This window comes from Chlorocebus sabaeus, chromosome 13, assembly GCF_047675955.1.
Source record: "Chlorocebus sabaeus isolate Y175 chromosome 13, mChlSab1.0.hap1, whole genome shotgun sequence".
Lineage (NCBI taxonomy): Eukaryota > Metazoa > Chordata > Mammalia > Primates > Cercopithecidae > Chlorocebus > Chlorocebus sabaeus.
This window is the reverse complement of record NC_132916.1, coordinates 51,297,570-51,318,247: the sequence shown is the minus strand read 5'-3', so window position 1 is coordinate 51,318,247 and position 20,678 is coordinate 51,297,570. Positions and strand designations below refer to the sequence as shown.

The window sequence follows — 20,678 nt, the reverse complement described above, 5'->3', positions numbered from 1 at the left end:
TGTAAACTTGCCTTTCATTGTCATAGTTTTCCAGGTCTCCTTGTGATATGTGGCAAAGTTCCACAGGTAAGAAAACTTCTAAGTACAATTTTCAGCTGCAAGATTTGGCAACAAAAACTACAGCTCATGATACCAGTGACCATCCTCTTATGTAACACAGAGAATATTATTAAAAAACCATTAAAAACCACAGTTGAAAATGATATATTAAACTACTTAAAATAAACAAGGTACCTTAATGTAATTAATCTTATTTTGACATTACCAAGAAGAGTGAATCTCAATGTCAGCACAGCACACATTTTTTACACCACCATATCAGTAGGAGAGCACACACTTTTGAGACTCTAAAGTACTTGTGTTCAGCCCTAATACTCTAATCCCAGATGTTTTGAGTTTTGAGTTCCTAAACGTCCTACTTGCTCCTCAGAAGAGGAACAGATTTCCAACAAGACCTGCTTCTCCTATTTTTCTTTTTGTTGATCGTCATCATTTTTCCATTCACCCAGACCTGAGTCCTTACACTCCAAAGTTTATTGCCAAATATGAGCCTACATCTCTTTCCCTTTCATATCCAATTAATTGCCAAGAACTACTGATTTGGTTAAAAGAAATTATCTGCTATATATACTCTCCTGTGCAATCATTCACTGTTGTAGCATAGGGCCTTATTTTCTTAAACCTGGACTATTGTAATCATCTCTTCCTCATCATTACAGGCCACCTCTGAAAGCCTGCCGCGCTAGGGAAGCTCTGAAGTGACCCTTGAGTCAGTATTCCAAACCAGCTCCCTAACCCTGAGCCTAAGGACAAGATGGACCTGCTATAGACTGAGTATGGTGATTGTTGCTGTAACTATGGTTTTCAGACAATAAAAATGTGAATGATGAGGTATATCATAATTAATTCATTATCCACATTGATCACTTACTTATTAACCTTTATGTGATTAATTTACTTATACTAAATGAATGTTTATTTTTGTTTGTACTCAATCTTTATCTGTTAAATTTAGTTGATTAAGATAAGCTATTATTTAACTCCCTAGTTGTGACTTATATTCTCTTACCAAAAGATTAAATGTTGTGAAGATCATAGGGATCACTAGATCTAAGTTTTTGATCCACCTCCTCATTTTTCAGATGAAAAGCTTCAGCTTGGTACAGTAAAAGAACTTTCTTGGGTTATTCAGGCATCAGCAGTAATGCTGGATCTGGAACCCAGATCTTCAACTTCTCAGTCTACCTTTTCTCAACATACACTAAGGAGCCTTCCTTCTCAGATTCTACCACAAACTTATGATACTTGCAATTAATTAAATTCTAAAGGTCAGATGAAACATTAATAAGGCAGTGTTTTGAAGAGTAGATTAGATGTTTGCATAAAACATAAGGACAATTAAAAGCTATTAAATATTTATTTAATTGGACAATCATATTCTTTAGTACCAATGAATTTTCTCTAAAAAAATTCAAGAAAAATTTTAGCTACAGCAGATAGCACCTAGGTCCCTTGCTGAGATGACAAATGAAGCAGAAATGCTCTTGTCGGAGGCGCCTGCAATCCTGTTTTTTAAAAATAAAATTTAAAAATTATTCAAAGAGTTCAAATGTGAAAAGAATTCAGGTATTTTGCTTAAAGGATCTATGTTATTGAAACTTTAGAGCAGAAAATGGGATTCTTAGCAATCGATGACATTTAGATATTTAGCATTCCCAGCACCCCCACAGTCTTTGAGAATGGAACACCCCATTCTTTTCAGTATTGCTGGATGACTACTTTAATCAAAATGTCAGTAATATTCCTAAATGGAAAGATCTGATGGGCAGAATTGGAGAAAGAGAAAAGATGGCTAACACCTTTACATATGTATATGGTATACTTCATGTGTTTAGTTATAGTTGCAAAGCATTTCAAATTTACTAGGTTGTCAAACAGATATCAAATTTTAAGATAATTCAACCATGTGAAACCCTGAGAAAAATCTCTAATTAAGAAAGCAATCTACATTTTCCCTTAAAATCAAAGGCCAAGCAAAAAAAAACAAAAAACAAAAAACAAAAAACAAACAAAAAACAAACAAACAAACAAAAACTATGCAATTTATGATGCAACATTTTTTCAAATTATTATTCTAAAAAAAAAAAAAATGCCAGCACAGAATGCACTGTTAGAAGAAATAGTCCTAACCAAGTTAAACACATAATTTCAACACACTGTCTTGCACGATCCTTACCGTGCTCTTAAAACTGAATGATGTTTTCCTAATGGTTACCAAAGTTTTTTCTTACATTTCATGAAACACAATATCCACTCTGATGGCATTTCAAGAATTCACTACTTGGAAAAGATTTTTTTGGGGTGGGGATGGGATATGCGAATGAATAGTGAAGAAGTAGGAAGAGAGAGATCAAGACATGTCTAAAATGAAACATTTGGATGGAGACAAAGGGGAAAAGACAATTTGGTAAATCAGTATATCGAGAACAGTTTTATTTTTTGATAGCTCATTCTTATAGTTGCGGAGGTGTTTTTTGGTCTTAACTCTACATAGGGCTCTGACAACTCTACATAATACTCTGCCAACATTGCATAGGATTCAAAAGAATTATCACAACTAAAAAAAGATTAACCATTTAACTAGAAAATATTTTAGACATTTAGTAGCAATCTGGAGATCTCTGTCCAGATTCAAATCAACTAAAATAATCCGATGTCTAATAAATTCATTTTGCAGCAAGGGTTTCCCCAAATAACTTGAAAATAAAATTTTACTACACGTTGTAATTTCCATTCATTGCTTTCTGGGGACCTAATTTGTACAATATTAAATGCCAGGGAATTATTTAATGGAGAAATGACTTAGTAAAGCTTATCTACTTACAAGTTCAAATACTCTTCATATTTCATGTTTAAAGGAATATTGAAATAACATTAAATCAGTTTCATACTCATTCTTATATTCTCATTACTTGAATAACTTGGGGCTAAAAAGACAATGTTTTAAAATAATCATTTCTAACATTCTTGTTAAAATACTTCTATTCAAGTAACAAACGGAGAATTAAAATAGCATCACCATGGGATATGTTGAGAAACAGCCCTCACAATGTAATGATGATTAAATTTGAATTCACAAAGACGTTTTTCCTTGCATTTAGATGTTGCTACTACTGCACATGAGTTTGCGTTTGTCTTGATTTATACAGCTATTGCATGATGTATCAAAGAATACACTTCAGCAAATTCTACTCATATCTCTATCTTTAAAACACTGTTACTCTAAAAAATAAGGTAGACTGATGACAAATGTAGACAAGTGTGAAAAATACATTGTAGTCAATATCCAAACCAAACTTTCATTTGAAATTAATATTACAAAATGTTTAGTAGGATTAAAGGTTTTTTCTGTTTTATCAGTTAACTTGTTATTTTCCAGGATTCACAACATAATCACAAAGAGTGTGTCATAATTTCAAAGACTGGCTCAACATCAGAAACAATGTCATGGGCAATGACCAGTACATTCCAATAGTCTGTTTTTATTTTATTACCATGAAAATTATTTCCTTTGTGTTCTTTCTTTCTTTCTTCAGACTTCTTTATGAAAGACTTGTGAAGTTTTACAGATTGTGCAATGAATGCTTTTAAATTATTATGCATATAATGGCTTTTCAAAACTTGCATTTATCTAGAGTCAGAACAATTAAAACCCAGCTACTAGGTGGCATCAAATAAAAAGGATGCTAAATGCCATCTGATGTTTCTAACAATAACCTTCTGGCATAATATAATCCTACAGTATCTTCTAGATGATCAAATAATATATACTATTTAGGAAGCTTTACTATTAGGTATTTAATTATTTGACATTGATCATCATTGTATAATAAATAATAATATCAGTTCAAAAACTTCCACTCAAGGAGAGCAGTTTATTTTCTAAACCTATTGAATAAATCATGGCCTTGAGACCATCTAATTTATTTCTTAATAAACCTAATATCTTCTCTGTGGCCAGAATATAGAATACATGTGTACATAACTGTGAGATTCATGGCAGGAGACAAGTTCCACTTTCTAGATATATGACATTATGTAGGTTACTGAGCTTCTAGTTCTCAGGCCTTTTCTTTGTAAAATGGGAAGATAAATCGTACCTGCCTCTACACTTCAGTGTCTTTTTCAGGGCCCAAATAACTAATCCAAGGGAAAATGTGAGGCTTCACTAAGATATTGCAGCTATCATTGTGGCAAAAACAAGTGCTTCTTAATGTTATTAGCACACAATCTGGAATTCAAAGGTTGAGTCCTTTTTAAGAGCTATATACCAATTCAAATAGATAAAAATTTATTGTGTATTTATTCACCCATAACTAAATAGACATTTTAAAGTACAAGAGTCGTGTTTAAAACATTGTTTCTTTTATGAGAAGAAACAATAGTTTGTAATAACTAGGATCAGCATTTATATCAAAGTAGAGACAAATGGGATTACAGTTGTTTTAGGGAAACAGGAGAATACTGATACGGCTTTATTTGCTATTTCCGAGGATAATCCATGGTTCTTTGGACACGACAATATTTAACACTTCAAATGAATGTTCTTGTTTACAAAAAACTTTCCTACTAAAACAATCAAGAGAGACCACTAAAATTTTTTTAAAACAGTTTTTAACACCTTAATTTTCTACCTGTCATATTTTTACTGATGATTTTAAGCTTAGGAAATTGAAACTGTTTAACTACAGGCCAAAAGATTCCTTAAATCTTCACTTAATTGTCTCTTGAAGAAACAGTTAGGATAGCCAGCCTCTTTTGAAAACACGTTTGACCACATGTTTTCGTTTTAAAAATGTTTCCTAGTCCTTACCTGAGAAACAGGAACTGTGAATTGAGTCTTTTTATTCGTTTATTTTTCCCCAGAGATTTCAAAACAAACGATATATCTGAGTTTGTGCATATGCAGTTTGACCTTGAGTTTCTGGGCATTTAAAGAGGACGTCTCTACCCTCCACTCCTTCCTCATTTAAGTCATACTGCACCTGCCGAGAGTCTAGTCTGTCTCCTCCAAGGACGCAAGGGGTCGCCCCTCTACCAGGATTGCACCAGCAAACCAAGCCGCAAACGCAGACTCAAGTGCGAAGGAGCAAGAGCATCGCTGCGGGAGCTGTCTGCCAGTCCCACTCCCACAGAATAACCGGAATTGCAACCTAGTTCCACCCATTCCCTCTTTCATTCCCGCAACACAGAGGTCGCCTTTGACTTGGCCTTGAGATGATTAAGGCAGGTCGAAAAGCTGTTTGCCTTTGACTTCTCTCGGCCCAACTTAGAGGTGCATCATCCCACAGCTCCCTGAGACAGCGCCCCAGGAAAGCTTCCTGCGCCGTGGTCCTCGCTGGGGGAGGTGGGCATAAATGGACTACAAGCTTTCTTTCCTGTTTCTTCCTTCGGAATCAGGGGCCCCAAAACTGCAAAGCGAGACGCCTCTGACACTCAGTACCCTGTTTCTCCTTGGCAAGTGTGTGGCTCCCAGCCCGGGGGTCGGGGGGGCTAAAGGAGGGAGCGTGCTCTGCGACGCCCAATGGGGACGGGCTGGAAGAGCGGATGGAAAGCAGAGTGGTCTGCGTTTCAGCTAGAGCGGATGGAAAGCAGAGTGGTCTGCGTTTCAGCTCGGGCTCTCTATGCCCACTGACCCCGAGACTCAATTCCCCAGGTCAGACCCTGGGAGGAGAGGAGGCGGGGACCGCCAGGCGCGTGGACACCGCTGAGCCCCAGGCAGCCCCTTCCGCGTCCGGGCCGGAATGAAAGAGTGGGTGGGGAGTTACCAGAGAACACATCATTTGGAGGCCAAGAATAATAAATCGGATGCCCTGACATATTTAGTTTGGGTTCTCCTACCCCCTGCTAGGCGATCCTAAAGGCGGTGAGGCCCGGCCAGGGCCCCTGTCGCTCTGGCCCTGCCACCTTTTTTAAAGGCAATTTTCAGGTGAATCAAACCTTGTCTGGCTGAGGCCAGCAATACAAAGGGAGCTTTCAGGGGACCCTCATGCCCAGGGGCAGGGCAGGGACAAACAGCGGCTGAGAACCAATTACTAAATTTCCATCTCACACAAGCCCGTGTTGTGTCCTCCGCGCTGCCCCGACGCCTGCCCAGAAAGACTTCCCGGGCGGGACACTGGGAGAGGGATCCCCTTGGGGAACCAGGTAGGGCCGCTGGGCATGGGCTGCACGCCGCGGAGGTGCGAGGGGCCAGAGCAGCAGCATCGCTTCCTGCCCCTTGCGAGCTCCAGGAGAGGTTTCCTCCTCCCTCTCCCCACCAGCGCCCCCAGCCATAGAGCCCGGGTCATCCCTGCTTTGCGATCTGCGAAAGGACTCCCCATGGAAACACAGACACTAGAGCAGCGAGGGCGCCAGGATGCCCTGGAGCGAGGAGAGGTGACACCTTCGCATCTGTCCCTTCATCTCGGGAAGATTCCACCTTTCAGACAGACCAACCCGAGCTGAGGCTGCCCTGGTGGTGTCCGCTTAATTCCAGCTACGGCACTGTCTTAAGAAGCCACCACAATCCAACCTTCCAAATAACAGCATTAAGGGCAGCGAGGAGGCGAATCTTTAGGGGGAGCTCACTCTCTGTACGTGTGTGTCTCAGGGGACACACTTGAAAGGGCCAGAGATGGTACAGATGCTCACATGTGACAGTCAACTCTGCACCTCCGGCTCCCCACAGCTGGGTTTCTGCTGTCTTCAACCCTCGGGCGTGGGACGTCCGGCAGCTCTGCAAACGCGCAGACACGCGAACCCCAGCGCCTCGCGCGCCCTTTGGCTCCGCTGGTGCGTGTCGCGGATGCGGCCGCTCAGGGGCTCGCTCCCTGGCTTCCTGGCCGGGTAGCGGGCGCTCGGCTACCGGAGTCTAGCCTAAGGGCCCAGCCGAGGTCTCCCTGCACCAGGCGGTTGCGCGAGGTGAGCGAATGCCGCGGCCGCGCCTCCCTCGGCATTTACTTAGGGGTCAGGGGCATCCTGCGTCTGGGCGTCCCAGTTGCCTAGGGCTGGGTGCCCCTGGCCGATCCTCAAAAGGAAAGCACAAATCCCGGGTGCGAGTCTAACCCAGGACCGAACTTTCCCGCGAACCTGAAGTTACCAGGGGGCGGGAGCCACCTTAGCGCCGCGTCCGCCCGCCCCTCGCACTGGCTAGGATGCTGCGGGAGGCAGTGGCGCCGAGAGGCAGGGGTGAAAGACGCCGTCCATACCCCCAGAGCCCAAACCCGCATCTCCTCTGGGAGGCGCAGGGCGCAGGGCGGGAGAATCGCTGCCGTTGGGAGCCGGCTCCGGACAGGCAAAGGGACCCGACAGGTGAACGCGGCGGGAGGGAGCAAACGCGTAAAAAAAAGCCCTGCACTTACTTCTTCGCTGGCGCCTTCCCCGGGAGGCGTTTTGGCTGCCGATGTATTCCATAAAGTTCAAAATGATAAAAAACCAAGAAATCAGTCGCAAGTGCATAGTAACCCAGTAATGCTTCCCTTCCTTTTCTCCTTTTTCTTTTGATTGTTAATTATATTTAATGTTTTTAAAATATATGTAGGTGTTAGGCGTATATAGAGAGTGCCCGAGCAGCGGGACTTCTCCTCTCACATCCGATAGGCGTGCTGTGATGGCAAGCGAAGCGGGGCGGGTGGACAGGGAAACCAACTATTGTACTTTCAAATTATCCAAGCACTGAACTGCGGCGGCTTCGCTGGGGTGGCTGGCATCGCCGCGAACCGGGGTTCCAGGAGCCGCCGGGGCGGCCGCAGGTAGCATGTTGTGCGGCAACTGCCGCAGGCGGGATCCGGGCGGGCGAGCGGCGGCGGCGGCGGCGGCGGCAGCGGCGGCCCCTTGGGCTCAGAAGCTGCGGCGGCAGCGGCTGCTGCAGTGGCAGGGGCCCCGGGAGCGCAGTGGAGCGGGCGCCGTCGGCACAGCGGCCATGGCCAAGGGGCGGCGGAGAGACCCCGAGCTGCTTCTGGCTTGCGCGAGCAGGAGACGCTCCAGTGTTGGGCTGGGCTCCCGGGAGCACCACATAGGGGAGGAGGAGGAGGGCAGGGAGGGGGGAAGGGAGAGGAGGGCAGGGAGGGGGAGAAGAGGGGGAATGGCTGTGGGGGGCGGGGGGAGCTCGGGGGCGGGGAAGGAAACTGCTGGAGCAACAACCCTGAGCGACCTCAATAACTTTCAATTTCAAGAGGGAAAGAGGGAGCTGGAAAAGTACAGGCGTTGGGATTTGGCAGAGGGACGGGAAGAGGCGCCTAAGGGGTCCCGGGTCTACAGCGCAGCATCTCTGGACACTGCAGTGACGGCGGGAGAACTCGAGCGAGGAGAATGGGAAAAGCAGTGCGTGCGAAGAGCCCCTCAGAAGGGCAGCTCCGGCGGGGAGACTTGGGCGCACTGGGGCTGGCAGGCAGTGTTGAGGTCGAAGACCCCCCACCCATTCAAGTTCGGCTTCTCTCCGCGGCCTCAAGCTAGGCGCACCCGGCTGTCGGTGGCCGTGCGCCCCTGCGCCCCTGTGCCCCGGCGCCCCCACCCCACTCCCAGCGCCGGCGCGCGACTACCCTCTCCCCTTTGGCAGATCGCTGGAGAGTTTCTGGCTGCTGACTTGCTCCCGGCTTTCCTGACCTTCTCCTCTGTTGCCTTTCTCCCTTTCTTTCTCCCTTTCTCGCTCTCTCTCTCTCTCTCTCTTTCTTTCAATAAAAGTGGCTGCAGTTGGTCGCCAGGCGGGTGGTCGGGAGGAAACTCTGTGGGTGCTGCCGGTCAGCTACTCTGAGGTTTACCTGCTCTGAGCCGGGAGGACCCAGAAGTGTGTGCGCTCAGGATCTTCCCATTGGAAATGCAGTTGTGCTACGGCCTTTTTTTTTTTTTTTTTTTTTTTCCCCCAAACCAAGCCTTTTCTGTGGCTTTGGAAGATTCCTTTCCCTCTCAGCAATTCCCTCTATAGTCAGCTCGCCCCCCTTGGAGCTTTCTCTGCCACCCTCCGTCTCCCAGTGTTCTTGAGAGGACCTGCTGTACATATTGATACCACATCTGGAAGAGTGGGAATAAGATTTGGAAAGATTTTCCCAGTCTTGGAGAAGGAAGGGGAAGGTCCACTACTTTCTTATCTTCCCAGCCCAAGTGGAGGCCCAAGGCAGCAGAGAGTAAGATGCCCTGGCCCACCCAGGGATGGGAGAACAGAGGGCTGGCACCCCTGAGTGGGGCACACCCTGGTTGTCAGTAGTAAATGGTGAGCTTTCCTCGTCTTTTCTCTGGTAGCACTAGCCGGTGAACTTTTCAGTAATTACTGAAGAAGTATTTAGTCGAAAGTCACAAGCCTCAAGTGATTTTAACATAAGCCTGACTTATGTATTATATTTAACAGAATATCTGGAGGACTGCACTAGCACTACAGGTTAACACAGCAGCAAACTTCTGGGAGGTTACTTTGAAAGAGTCCCTGATTCATAGGTGCCTTGCTAATTTTTGTGCTCAGCTCAAATAATTCAATCTAAGTAAATTGCTAAAGCCTTGCAGAGAAACAAGTGACACTTGTACTTTTACCTCCTTCCTCCATTTGTAATCCCTATTACTGGATTTCCTTTCATTTATGTAAATTAGGTAAATTTACATGAATTAGAGCATTTTGTAAGTTTGCAATGCTACGAATTTTATGTCTCTGGAGTCCTTTACTGGTATATTTGTTATACATCCCAAAAGTAGGATAGAGGCAATAAAGTGGCCTGGATGCAAAACGAAGGGAACATGAAATATGCATTATTTTCAAGATGCTAAAAATTAGAATCTGAGAGATGGTCTTTTGATGTTAATTATTTAATTAAATATCACTTATTATACTGCATGCTTGTGTTGGAATTTTGAAAGCAGGCATAACTTCCTTTAGGTTTGATATTATGAGGAAGGCAACACCCCAACAAGATTATGATTTTTGCCTTCTTTTTAAGAGTTCCCATTTACAACACCCCTCTTTCAGTGGTGGAACTTTTTCTGTACATTGTATACACATGTGTGTGCACACCCCCACATGTAGCCTTTCCACCCTTTATCTGTTGCAAAATGTCTACTTATAAATGACTGCGTTTATCACTTTGAACCAGCAAAGTTACAGATAACAGGACAATTCCAATAATGATTATCCAAAAAAGAAGCCACTCTATTTTACTATGCCTGTCCCCATCTGCTTTGCTTCCCTTCTTGCTTAATACCTCAAGTCCTGAATATCTGTACCATAAAACATGGGGGATTTAAAGACTATGGGAGGCTCCCTTTGAAAAGGACTCCAGAGACAGCCTTTCTAATCCGGGATACTTGAGCCGGATGGGATGAGATTGCAAAAGGGATGTGAAAAAGCAATTTGATGAACAACTTCAGGGAAATAAACATGAAGAAAGACACTTACTTTTCACTGTGCGGTTGTGCAGACATATGTTAGTTTGGAAGAGAACAGGAATGGCAGTGTAAGTAAATAAACAAACCCGATGAGAAGCTACGGTTCTTGAGCCATCCCAGAAAAGAAGTGCTAGATGCAGTGGGAAGGAAAAACTTGTCAAGGAATAAGCTCTGCTCAGAGGAAACATAAGGAAAACATTAAATAAAAGAGGAGAGTATTCTTTCTCTCTTGATGCTGTGCTTTAGAATAACTTTTTCCTGATCCGTGTTACCATCATATTAAATGTGTGTTTACTTGCCTGGCTGAGTTTTACTTTCCCTCAACTGTCTTAGAAGCTTATGGAAAGCATGCCATGGCATATTTTCTGCAACATAGTACCCTTTTTTTTTTTTTTTCTTCAAACAAGAAAGCAACACTTACAGAAGCCCGTGGCTGCCAGTGGATTTCAGAACTCAAGCCTAAAGAAAGTTAAAAACCATAGGCTCAGCATAGAGGTCAACGTTTGCTTATTTTTCTCCAAAACACATTAGTTCCAGGGAGTTTTGGATAACCAGGAGACTGGGAGACTTGGGCCAGGAGAATAGAATAGCTTTGAACAAAGGTAGGAGGCTAAGCATATCCAGACTAGTTACTGCAACTTCTCATCTCTCCTTCCACTTATTCCAACCAGGCAGTGACAACAGTAACAAGTTATTTTTATCCATTGCAGCAGTGGCACTCTAAGGAAAGAAAATGATTGTCATATTGTTGAATCTATACTGCAAATATGTGAAAGGGGGTGTGCTCCAGAAAGAGAGAGCAAGCCCAATAGGTTGGAAAGGGATATAACTAGTAGTGATGAGAGATGTTTGGCAAAGTTGGGGCTGACATCAGTCATTATACCACAGAGCGAATATGCAGATTCTGAAAATGCGCAGCTCTCCAGTTACTCAGATCGTGAGGCATCTGAGTCAACAAGTCAAACAGGGTACTGCTGGCGGGGTGTGTGTAACTGATGCAGCTAGACGTCATCCCTGAAATACAGAGTGGGGAGCAGCATTTAAACACCATTGAAATTAGTAGATGAAGGAAAACTACTATTTTTAGAGAGAGAAAGAAAGGAGACAGAATTATTGTAGCTATTTAGAAAGTGATTATATGGTTATATAGCATTAAGAAAATGAGAAAATCAAGACCCATGATGGATTACTTTCTGTCAACAAGAAAGAATGTTCTTCCTCTCAGATGAAGTTATGGGACATTTATGTAATTGTGGCAAGCACCATCTGGTATGCCTATGTTTAAAACTTCTTTCACAAATCAGTTGATTGCTGGACTCACTTAAAATGTGAATATCCAATAGTACTCAATATGAAGAATTTAACAGCTCAGAAAACATTGCATGATCATGGAGGTTTAATAGAAAGAGGCTGTATGTTGTAGTAAGAGGGCACTAAATTGTGGATCTGGGGATCAAGGTGAGTCCTTGTTTTGTACTCACATTGTTGTTTATCAGATTTCTTCATCTGAAAAATGAGGAAATTGAACTAAACTATTTCCAAAGTCCCTTCAGCTCTTGCAATAATGGAACTATTTCTAAGAAAGAAAGACACACTTGTAATTGCAAATGTCAGAACTATTTCTAGTTGTGTGACATCACAGCTTTTACTTACAGAATTGTGTTTAATTGAATAGGTCCAGATTTAGAAGTCTGCTTTCAAACTTGTTGATTTTCTGGAAATGCCTAACCCATTACAAGAATCCTAGATGACTCTGGCCCAGCAAAGATAAATTCAGGACAAGTTCAATCTGTCTAGATGTCTGTAGACTTTGGGACAACGAGAAAGGACAAATTATAAACTCGAGATTCTAGGCAGAGTCCTACAGAGAGTAGGGAGAAGGACTTCTGCATCTCATAAAGAGAGCACTCATTTAGACCTGTTTGTAGGAATCACAGATGAGGGAGGAATGTGGATCTCACTAAGAGCCATTCTTTTTATGTTTGTGTTATTACTTTCTTTTTTGGAATAAAAAGTTGGAAATAAAAGTCACATTTTATTTTTCCTATTCTTATCTTTGGATGAGGATTTATATCCATGCACCCTTCATCCCAAGAACCTCTTCTGAAGGTCAGCAGTGAAGCTTGAGTGGTTGTGGTCATAGATTTAGGTTGAAGGGTTACTATCAAAGACATGAAAGTATAAGACGCAGGCCGGGCACAGAAGCTCACGCCTGTAATTCCAGTACTTTGGGAGGCTGAGGTGGGCAGATCATGAGGTCAAGAGATTCAGACCATCCTGGCGAACACGGTGAAATCCCATCTCTAGTAAAAATACAAAAAATTAGCCGAGTGTGGTGGCACATGCCTGTCGTCACAGCTACTTAGGAGGCTGAGGCAGGAGAATCGCTTGAACCCGGGAGGTAGAGGTTGCAGTGAGCCAAGATTGCACCACTGCACTTCAGCCTGGGCAACAAAGCGAGATTCCATCTCAAAAAAAAAAAAATGTATAAGATGTAGAGTGCCAGATGAGCAATAATACCAATGAGTAATTTTTGTAGCTTCTTTTACATGTATTATCTCAAAACTTCCTCAAAACATGGTCTCATAGATGAGAAACTGAATCCAGAAAGATAAAGTTACTTGCTTAAGCTTATAAGATTCTGGCTATTTCGTATTACCCCCAAATCTGTTTTCTCTGCCCTCCCTGTTGACTTCCATAAACTAAATCACCAGAACTCCTTTCCCCTGCTTTCCAGTTGAGTTCAGGCCTAGGCGGGGGTACCTGCGGGTGATCAGATCATGGGAAGGAAAAGTGATGCCACTCCTTCCCTGCTTTGGCATCATTTGCCACATCCTTCAGGAGGCCACAGCCCTGTCATGCAGTCCTTTTTCTGTGGCTCTAGCACTCAAGTAGGTTTCAGAATCACCATTTACCCTCCCTGACTCCTTGGGCTTAGGGATAGAAATGGCTTCCCCGTCTTCTTAGTTCCTTGGTGACCCAACATCTCTTGGTTTCTTCAACCCTGTCTGCACTATAGAAAATGGCCATTTTATAAAAGTATCTTTCAAAAATTCTTGTTGGGTCCCTAAGTGACACGGAAGTTTTAGTGCTTGGACTTGTGACCAGGTTGTCTGATTTAATGCCAGTACCTTCCTACTATGTGGTCCTGCCTTTCCAGAGGAATGCACTCTGATTAAAACTAAGTTGCATGAAGGGAGAGGGTCAGGGTATGTTACAAGCCAGGAAGGCTTATAAAGTATGGAAGTGGGCACACAACAAACATCAGAGCAAGGTCATGGGCTAAATCGCCATGAATAACTAGAATCAGAATGGCAGAGAGTAAAGCAAACTTCATGTTCAAACTTATAGCCAAGCAATCAGAAACAAGAAGTCACAGGAAAAGAAATAGCAAGGGAGTCAAGAAACAGCAGCAACAAAAGCTGGCATTGATTTTAAAGCATGGTTTGACTAAGTCACTTTTTACTTATTTTTTTCTGGTAGGTCCAAAATGAGCCTTGCACAATCCACGGTAAGGGTAGTTTATTGGAAAGCATAGTGAAAGATGGAGCTAACCTCAATGTGCCATCCATTCATCCCATGAATATTTGTTGATGGTGCCTACTATGGGTAACTCCAGGCTACACACTGAAGCAGAGTTTTATGTGTGGCCTTTAAGGCAAGAACAGTGAAGGAATTACATGAGGGGTTGTATTGGTGCTCAGATGAAAAGCAATGCTATGGTTTATGACAGAAATGAACTGGACACACCCAGCAACAAGCTTTAGGAAGTACCTCTTCAAAGCTGCCATATTCATAAACAAAACAGAACAAAAACCTCTTCCACCTGTATTCGTACTATCATTTATGGTTTATGTTTGTTACTGCTGGTGCCACTTTGGGTAGCTACTTTTGGTCATCTGGCTAGTTTTATTTCAGCACTCACTGAAACTCCATGCTAGGTCCAAGAGATACAAAACTAGGGACACTAGGCCCCTGCCCTCAAGTGAAGGAATACCCTCAGTGAAGGAAACAGGCACGTAAACCATATGGTAACTGCTGTGTCGTAAGGGCTCTGCGATGTGTTGTGGGGAAAGGAAGAGGAACAATACTTGAGGGGCAGTGATGGTGTTAGGAAAGAGATAAATTCTGCATCTAAGATAATGCAGCTTTTAAAGAACTAATGGTGAATCTTAGTGGGGATAAGGAAGGATCCCTCCTTTTGCTTTAGACTGGCCCTGATTCAGAGGTAGGGGGGCAAGCTCCTTTTCTGCCTTGCTTTGAGGAGGTCAGTGGTCATGGTTGGCTACATGTTTGCTAGGGAGGCAGCCAGACTCCAAGAGCTGCTACAGGCTTCCTCCTTCTCCAGCAATTCCTGTGGCTCAGTGGTGATCCTGTGGGAGTATAGTTCATGGCTGATACCTGTGTGGGAGTTTGTGTGGGTTAATGATTTGACTGGCTTACTGTAGTGAGAATGTGGGCAGATTCCTCTCCTGTGAGAAAGATGACATTTCATTTCCCCTATTCCTACAAGTGTTTGAGAACGTTTAGGATAACTACCAAAGAAATGGGGGTTGGCCTTTGTAAGTGTCTGGCTGTTCCCATTCTCTTGCCCCAACTCCATGCCAAGCACTCTCCATACATTCTGGTATTCTTTTGGAACATGTTCTCCCCACACAGTGTTTTGTGCACCTATCCTTATCAAAAATCCCCTGCTGAGGCGCATCCCTGCTTCTTTCCAGCTCTCTCCACCCTAGAATTTCCGTACTTTGAACTCTAATCCTTGCTCACTAATGATAAAGGACTGGTTTAGCTCTGCCCCTCTATCCTTCTCTTCCCCTATATAATCTTTTCTTCCCAGAAACATATTTTGATTTCACTTTGGCCTGTAGGGTATGTCACAGGTGTGGGGGATTTCAAGCCATTATGAAAAAGCTTCGGGTGGCTCGTGGTCGTGATATTTTTCCAATTTGGCAGGTGGTATTCTGTATTTGTAGATAACATTGTCTCACTGAGAAGTATTCTGCAGGAAGATAGAGGAGAACAAAGGACTTTCTTTCCAGGGAGCTTGTATCAGTTATGTATTACTGTATAACGAATCACTTCTAAACTTAGTGGCTTAAACTATCAACTGTTTATGGCTTCTCACAATTTTGTGTGTTGACTGACTCTCCTGCTGGTCTCTCCTGGGCTCTCTCATATGCTACATCTGGCTGTCAGGTCAGCTGACATGGCAGAGATAGCAGGCCTCTCTTCCCAGGTAGTATTACATCCCAACAACACGGAGCTCTCTGGGTTCCAGAAATGTGAGAGAGGAAGCTGCAAGGCCCCTTGGAAGTCCTACAAATGTCACTTCTACTGCATTTTATTGACCAAAGCAAGTCAAAAGACCAACCTAGATTCTGGAATTTACCCAATAGACTTTATCTTTTGATAGGAGGAATTGCAAAGAATTGCAGGCTATTTTAAATCCACTCCAGAGCTAATGGGCAGGTTATTAACCTCTGTATAAAGTCAAGCCTGGAGCTCTTTGGTCAGTCAGAAAGTTGACACCTAATGGAAGCAAGAAAGCAAAACTGAGGTTTACCCTATACCCTATCTGACCACCTACACAGAGTGTCTGGTTCTAGATCAGTTCTTTCTCTGAATTGAGTTTTAATTCTAGACTTGAAGCCTTACAATATCAAAGCAGTACAAAGGTCCAGGCCATTGCTGGGACAAATTTTCAGCTTTCGGTACATAAATAAGAAGCAATTATGGTTTGGAACTCATAGAGAAAAATCTTTGCAATGTTCTCATCTTGGGGGAGGTCACAAGTGTTTTTCTTCAGCCTGTTATTTCCTTCCCTTTTCTCTTGTCTTAAGAGCTAGGATAGTATTCCTTAAGGTTTGTGAATGTAATATAGACATCTTCTCATTGAAAAGAATCCCTGTGAAAATGCCTCTTTGTGAGGAGGCCTTCCTTTTGTCTACTAATATTTGCAACAGAACTTATCATTTTAGTGCATAGAAACATGAAGCACTATCTCATTAAATTCCATAATTCTAAGATTTAACGACATGAGGTACAATCATTTTGCCCTACAACATAGATTTACCTTAAGTGTTTAGGAAAGGAGGCAATCTAACTAATGGATTTACTTCCTCACTGTGACTTGATTCTCTGATTTAGTTAGGAATGATATATTGGGTTTTCATGAGTTTTTGGTGAATTTTCACCATTATGATTATAAGAATCAATACTTTTTTAAAGTAACATTGTAGATTATATACAATATGGCATCTTTTGTCTTTTTAAAAAAATACACGGTACTATGGTTTGAATGTGCCCCCTGCCAAATTTATATATTGAAACTTAATCTCTAATGTGATTGTATTAAGAGGTAGGGCCTTTGGTGAGGTGATTAAGTAATGAAGACTCCACTCTCATAAATTGGATTCATGCCCTTATAAAAGTGGCTCCAGGAAGCTCCCTTTGCCCATTGCTCCATGTGAAGACACAGCAAGGAGGTGCCATCTTTGAAGCAGAGAGCAAGCTCTCAGCAGACAATGACTCTGCTGACACCTTGATCTTGGACTTCCCAGCATCCAGAACTCTAATGAATAAACTTATGTTGTTTTATAAATTACTCAATCTAAAGTATTTTGTTGTGGCAGCCCAAATGAACTAGTATACTAGATATTCAAGGACAACCTGGTTTCCAAAAGTCAACCAATGCCTTGAGGATTTCTCCTCCAAATAATTATATTTGTATGTATAGCTTGCTTTCTCTCTGTTCATGTATATTTGTATTTTTCCTCTACTTGTTTTTTAGCATTGTTAAAATTATTCACATCATTATGTATACTACTTGAAATCATCACAATTAGAAGTTTATTTTAAATGCAAATATTCCCAAGAAAGTTAAGAATGGGTGAATTATTTTAGTTAGATTGTTTCCTTCTGAACACATCTCTGAAATGTGACAAGGAGAGAGGGTCTGACCTGTTTAGGGGCATTATGAACTGTGACTCTGAGGGAGACTTGTGTCTGTAAGGACACCGAGTAACTTAGGGAGGTGGAAAAGTGAGCGTAGAAGCAGAAGTTGCAAGAAAAAGCAGCAGCAAAAGGAGTGGTGTGAGTGTGCTAAGGATGAACTTAGTAAAAGGATACACTTAGTTTTCTAGAGATAGTTTTATGAAGTATTAAGAAAAATCTAAATTTGACACATTATGGCAACCTCCTAAACATAGGAGGAGACTGCATAAAATATTATACATAAATTGTTCTCAAAACAATGCCATAAATTCACCTGATGTTTGAAATGAGATAGTAAAGAAAAAAAATTACCTGGAACCTGCACTAAAGATGGAAAGTGGGTGAGTATGTATTATGGAATGCAAGGACGTAGGGCAAAATGCATACAATTTCTTTTTACTCATTTTCTTTTAAAATTTAACTGTTTTCAAAATTGCTATTATTCATACCTGTTAGTGAGGACTGTATGAAAGTATTTTCTCTGTATGACCAACTTCTAAATGCCTCTTTGAGAGAAACTTCAGTGACAACATAGACATGTTTGATTGGATACTAGTACTTATGTTACCTTCTTTTTTAAAGAGTGTCCACATAATAAAAATGTTTTGTTTGATGTATAGCCCTGAAGTTTAATATTCTAGATTGATAAATTTGCGGGTATTGGTTTTTAAAATGTTAAGTGGACATATTTTTCATTCACTGAAAATTGTGTTGCCTTACAGTTATTCTCTACCTATCGAACCAAGGTCATTCATTGTTTGGAGGTAACGGGAGATAACCCCTAGACCACAATTTCACTATTTTGCTTTGAGTCTCAGAGCTGCCTTCCTTGAATCCCTAATAGTCTTGCCACGGATTTGTTGAGAGAAAGAGATTTCTAAACTCCAAGTTTCCTTTATATATACCAGCAAAGTTTTGGTTCCAAATATGCAGTTTCACGGAAAGCCACAGTGTAGTGAGGAATCAGGACTGTAAAAAGTGCCCTTGTCAGAAGGAAGAGGAAGTGAAGAACCTTTCTGGAACTGGAGGAAAGAGTGGGAGTGTCAGAAAGAAATCAGACTCTAGTCTCCTCTTGACAGTTGATTTTTCGTATTTCTTTTTATATCGAAGGAGTAGAATTATTATGCACCTTTAGGGCCTTGTGTAAGGTGTTCATAGAAAACTAATAATCAAAGGTAGAAGATGAACTAAAATCACCCCTGTGCTTGTAGAAATGAATATAATTGTTCAAAGGCAGATCTGCCAGGGGCCAGAGACATCTTGCACAACTCTCAAGTATGGGTGAAAAGTGCTCAAAAAACTTTTCCCTGCAGTGTTGGTCCTGGCATGGCATTGTGTGGAAGACATGGGGCTGTTCAGCAAATCATTCTGTCTCTCCTCAATCTGTTTTCTGTAGACATGCAGAGATTGCATTTCCATGCCTCTCCTTGTCACTTTTTTTTTTTTTTTTTTTTTTTTTTGAGATGAAGTCTTGCTCTGTTAACCAGGCTGGAGTGCAATGGCGCAATCTCGGCTCACTGCATCCTCTGCCTCCCGGGTTCAAGTGATTTTCCTGCCTCAACCTCCGGAGTAGCTAGTATTACAGGTATGCACCACTGCGCCCAGCTAATTTTTGTATTTTTAGTAGAGACAGGGTTTCACCATGTTCCCCAGGCTGGTCTTGAACTCCTGACCTCAGGTGATCCACCTTCTCCATCCTCCCAAAGTGCCTGTTACTTTTAAAGTTAGGCGTGGGATGTATAAATTGAAAGAAATGAGACAGAAGTGAGATTAGTCACTTGAAGATAAAAGTTTGAAGAACCAGGGTTGAGTTTACCACATTCTCTTTCTAGTGTTGTCGTGATCATAGAAGAATAAGACAGAGTGACGTCTTTGTCAGACAAGGTCCTTGAGTGACTATGAACAGCCCCCTCGCTCCCTGCCCATTGCTGACCTATGCTAGACACAGCATGAATGAGAAACACAATTTTGTAGTTATCGGGCCACTGAGATTTCCCTTAAGTCAGCTTCCATATATTTCAGTCAGAATAGTTCCTTGTCTATATAAATCAGGACTTGTGCAGAAGGGGAATAAAGAAGAGACAAATAAACAATTTCCACTGAAATATCAAAGCAGGAAATAATGGATAATTTACAGAGTAAGTTCAATAGATTCTTATTGATCGTGTGCAAGAGTGAATGAAAAATGGAGCAGCTGAGTCCACTGGAATAAGATATATTTGCTGTTGCTGAATTCATAGATATTTAAAAGTTAAATACAGAATGAATTATTTTATGTCCATTGTTGAAGAATGATTATCTTTAATACCAAGTTGAGAAACATATAGAACTTGAAGGGTCCTTGACAAATCAGTTAATCTTTCACACTTGGCAAATATTTCAGTCTGAGGCCATAACTCCTTTCTTCCAAAGTGCACTTTATTGATATGATCTTGGCACTCTGGACCACTGGCTCTAAGGAGTTTCAGAATTCTTTATGTAAAGGGCTGCATGCAGTCACTGTCAATGGATGGGAGCTGGAATACAGTAGAGAAAACTGAAACCTGAACCTGAGGTAGGAGAATATTTAAAGCATCCTTGAGAGACAAAGATGTATACTGCTTGTAAAGACGTTTTAGGGAAAGAATTTTCCCTCTTCTTTAGAAGCTTTAAAAAAGGTAGAACAAATTTTGTTTCAAAAAATATTTTATTTCCCTCTAATGGCAGGTTATGGCAGCATAAGTTTTCTGTATCGAAGTAAAATTTCAAAAGCAAATTGGAATCTTTGTCTAGAAACTGGAAAAACTTTTGATTTTTAAGAAAAAGAATCTAGTTTAATTTGACTTATGAAATTCATGGAATTCTAGAGCTGGAAGTACTCTCAGAGATCATTAGAATACATTATTTTATTTTGAATGAGACCGGAAAGATTAAATGACATGCCCAAGGCCCTACCGGCAATGCTCAGACTAAAAGCCACTCCTCCTCATTACTAGGATATATTTTATTGCACCACCATTCTGAATGCTGTTTCATTCAGCATTCAGTGTTTAATCAGTCATTCTACTTTAGAAATCCATATCTTTGTTTTGTATCAATTGAATCTGAGAACAACTCATTTATTCACCAATTCATTCATTCATTCATTCATTCATTCATTCACATTAATTGAACATTCCCTTGGTGCCTACCTTCTTTGGACATTGTCCTTAATCCTCATTATCATTTTAGACTAAGAACACTTGATAAAGTTTAAAACAATTGTGAATTTAGCCATTTCTTGGGGTAAAACA

At 41.8% G+C, this 20,678-nt stretch overlaps 1 protein-coding gene across 3 annotated transcripts in view; it reads right to left on the bottom strand.

Moving 5' to 3' along the window:
- RSPO3 (R-spondin 3) overlaps positions 1-8,043 on the bottom strand; it is an 83,213-nt gene extending 75,170 nt beyond the window's left edge. For 2 of the 3 annotated variants that reach the window (XM_038000949.2, XM_073022443.1), the window contains exon 1: positions 7,404-8,032. In XM_038000949.2, coding sequence (XP_037856877.1) covers positions 7,404-7,500 — 97 coding nt within the window. In that variant the 5' untranslated portion in view covers positions 7,501-8,032. Of the gene's footprint in view, positions 1-7,403 lie in introns of all 3 variants that reach the window. The other variant, XM_008007140.3, reaches the window with a different exon arrangement.
- Between the last annotated feature and the right edge of the window lie 12,635 nt (positions 8,044-20,678).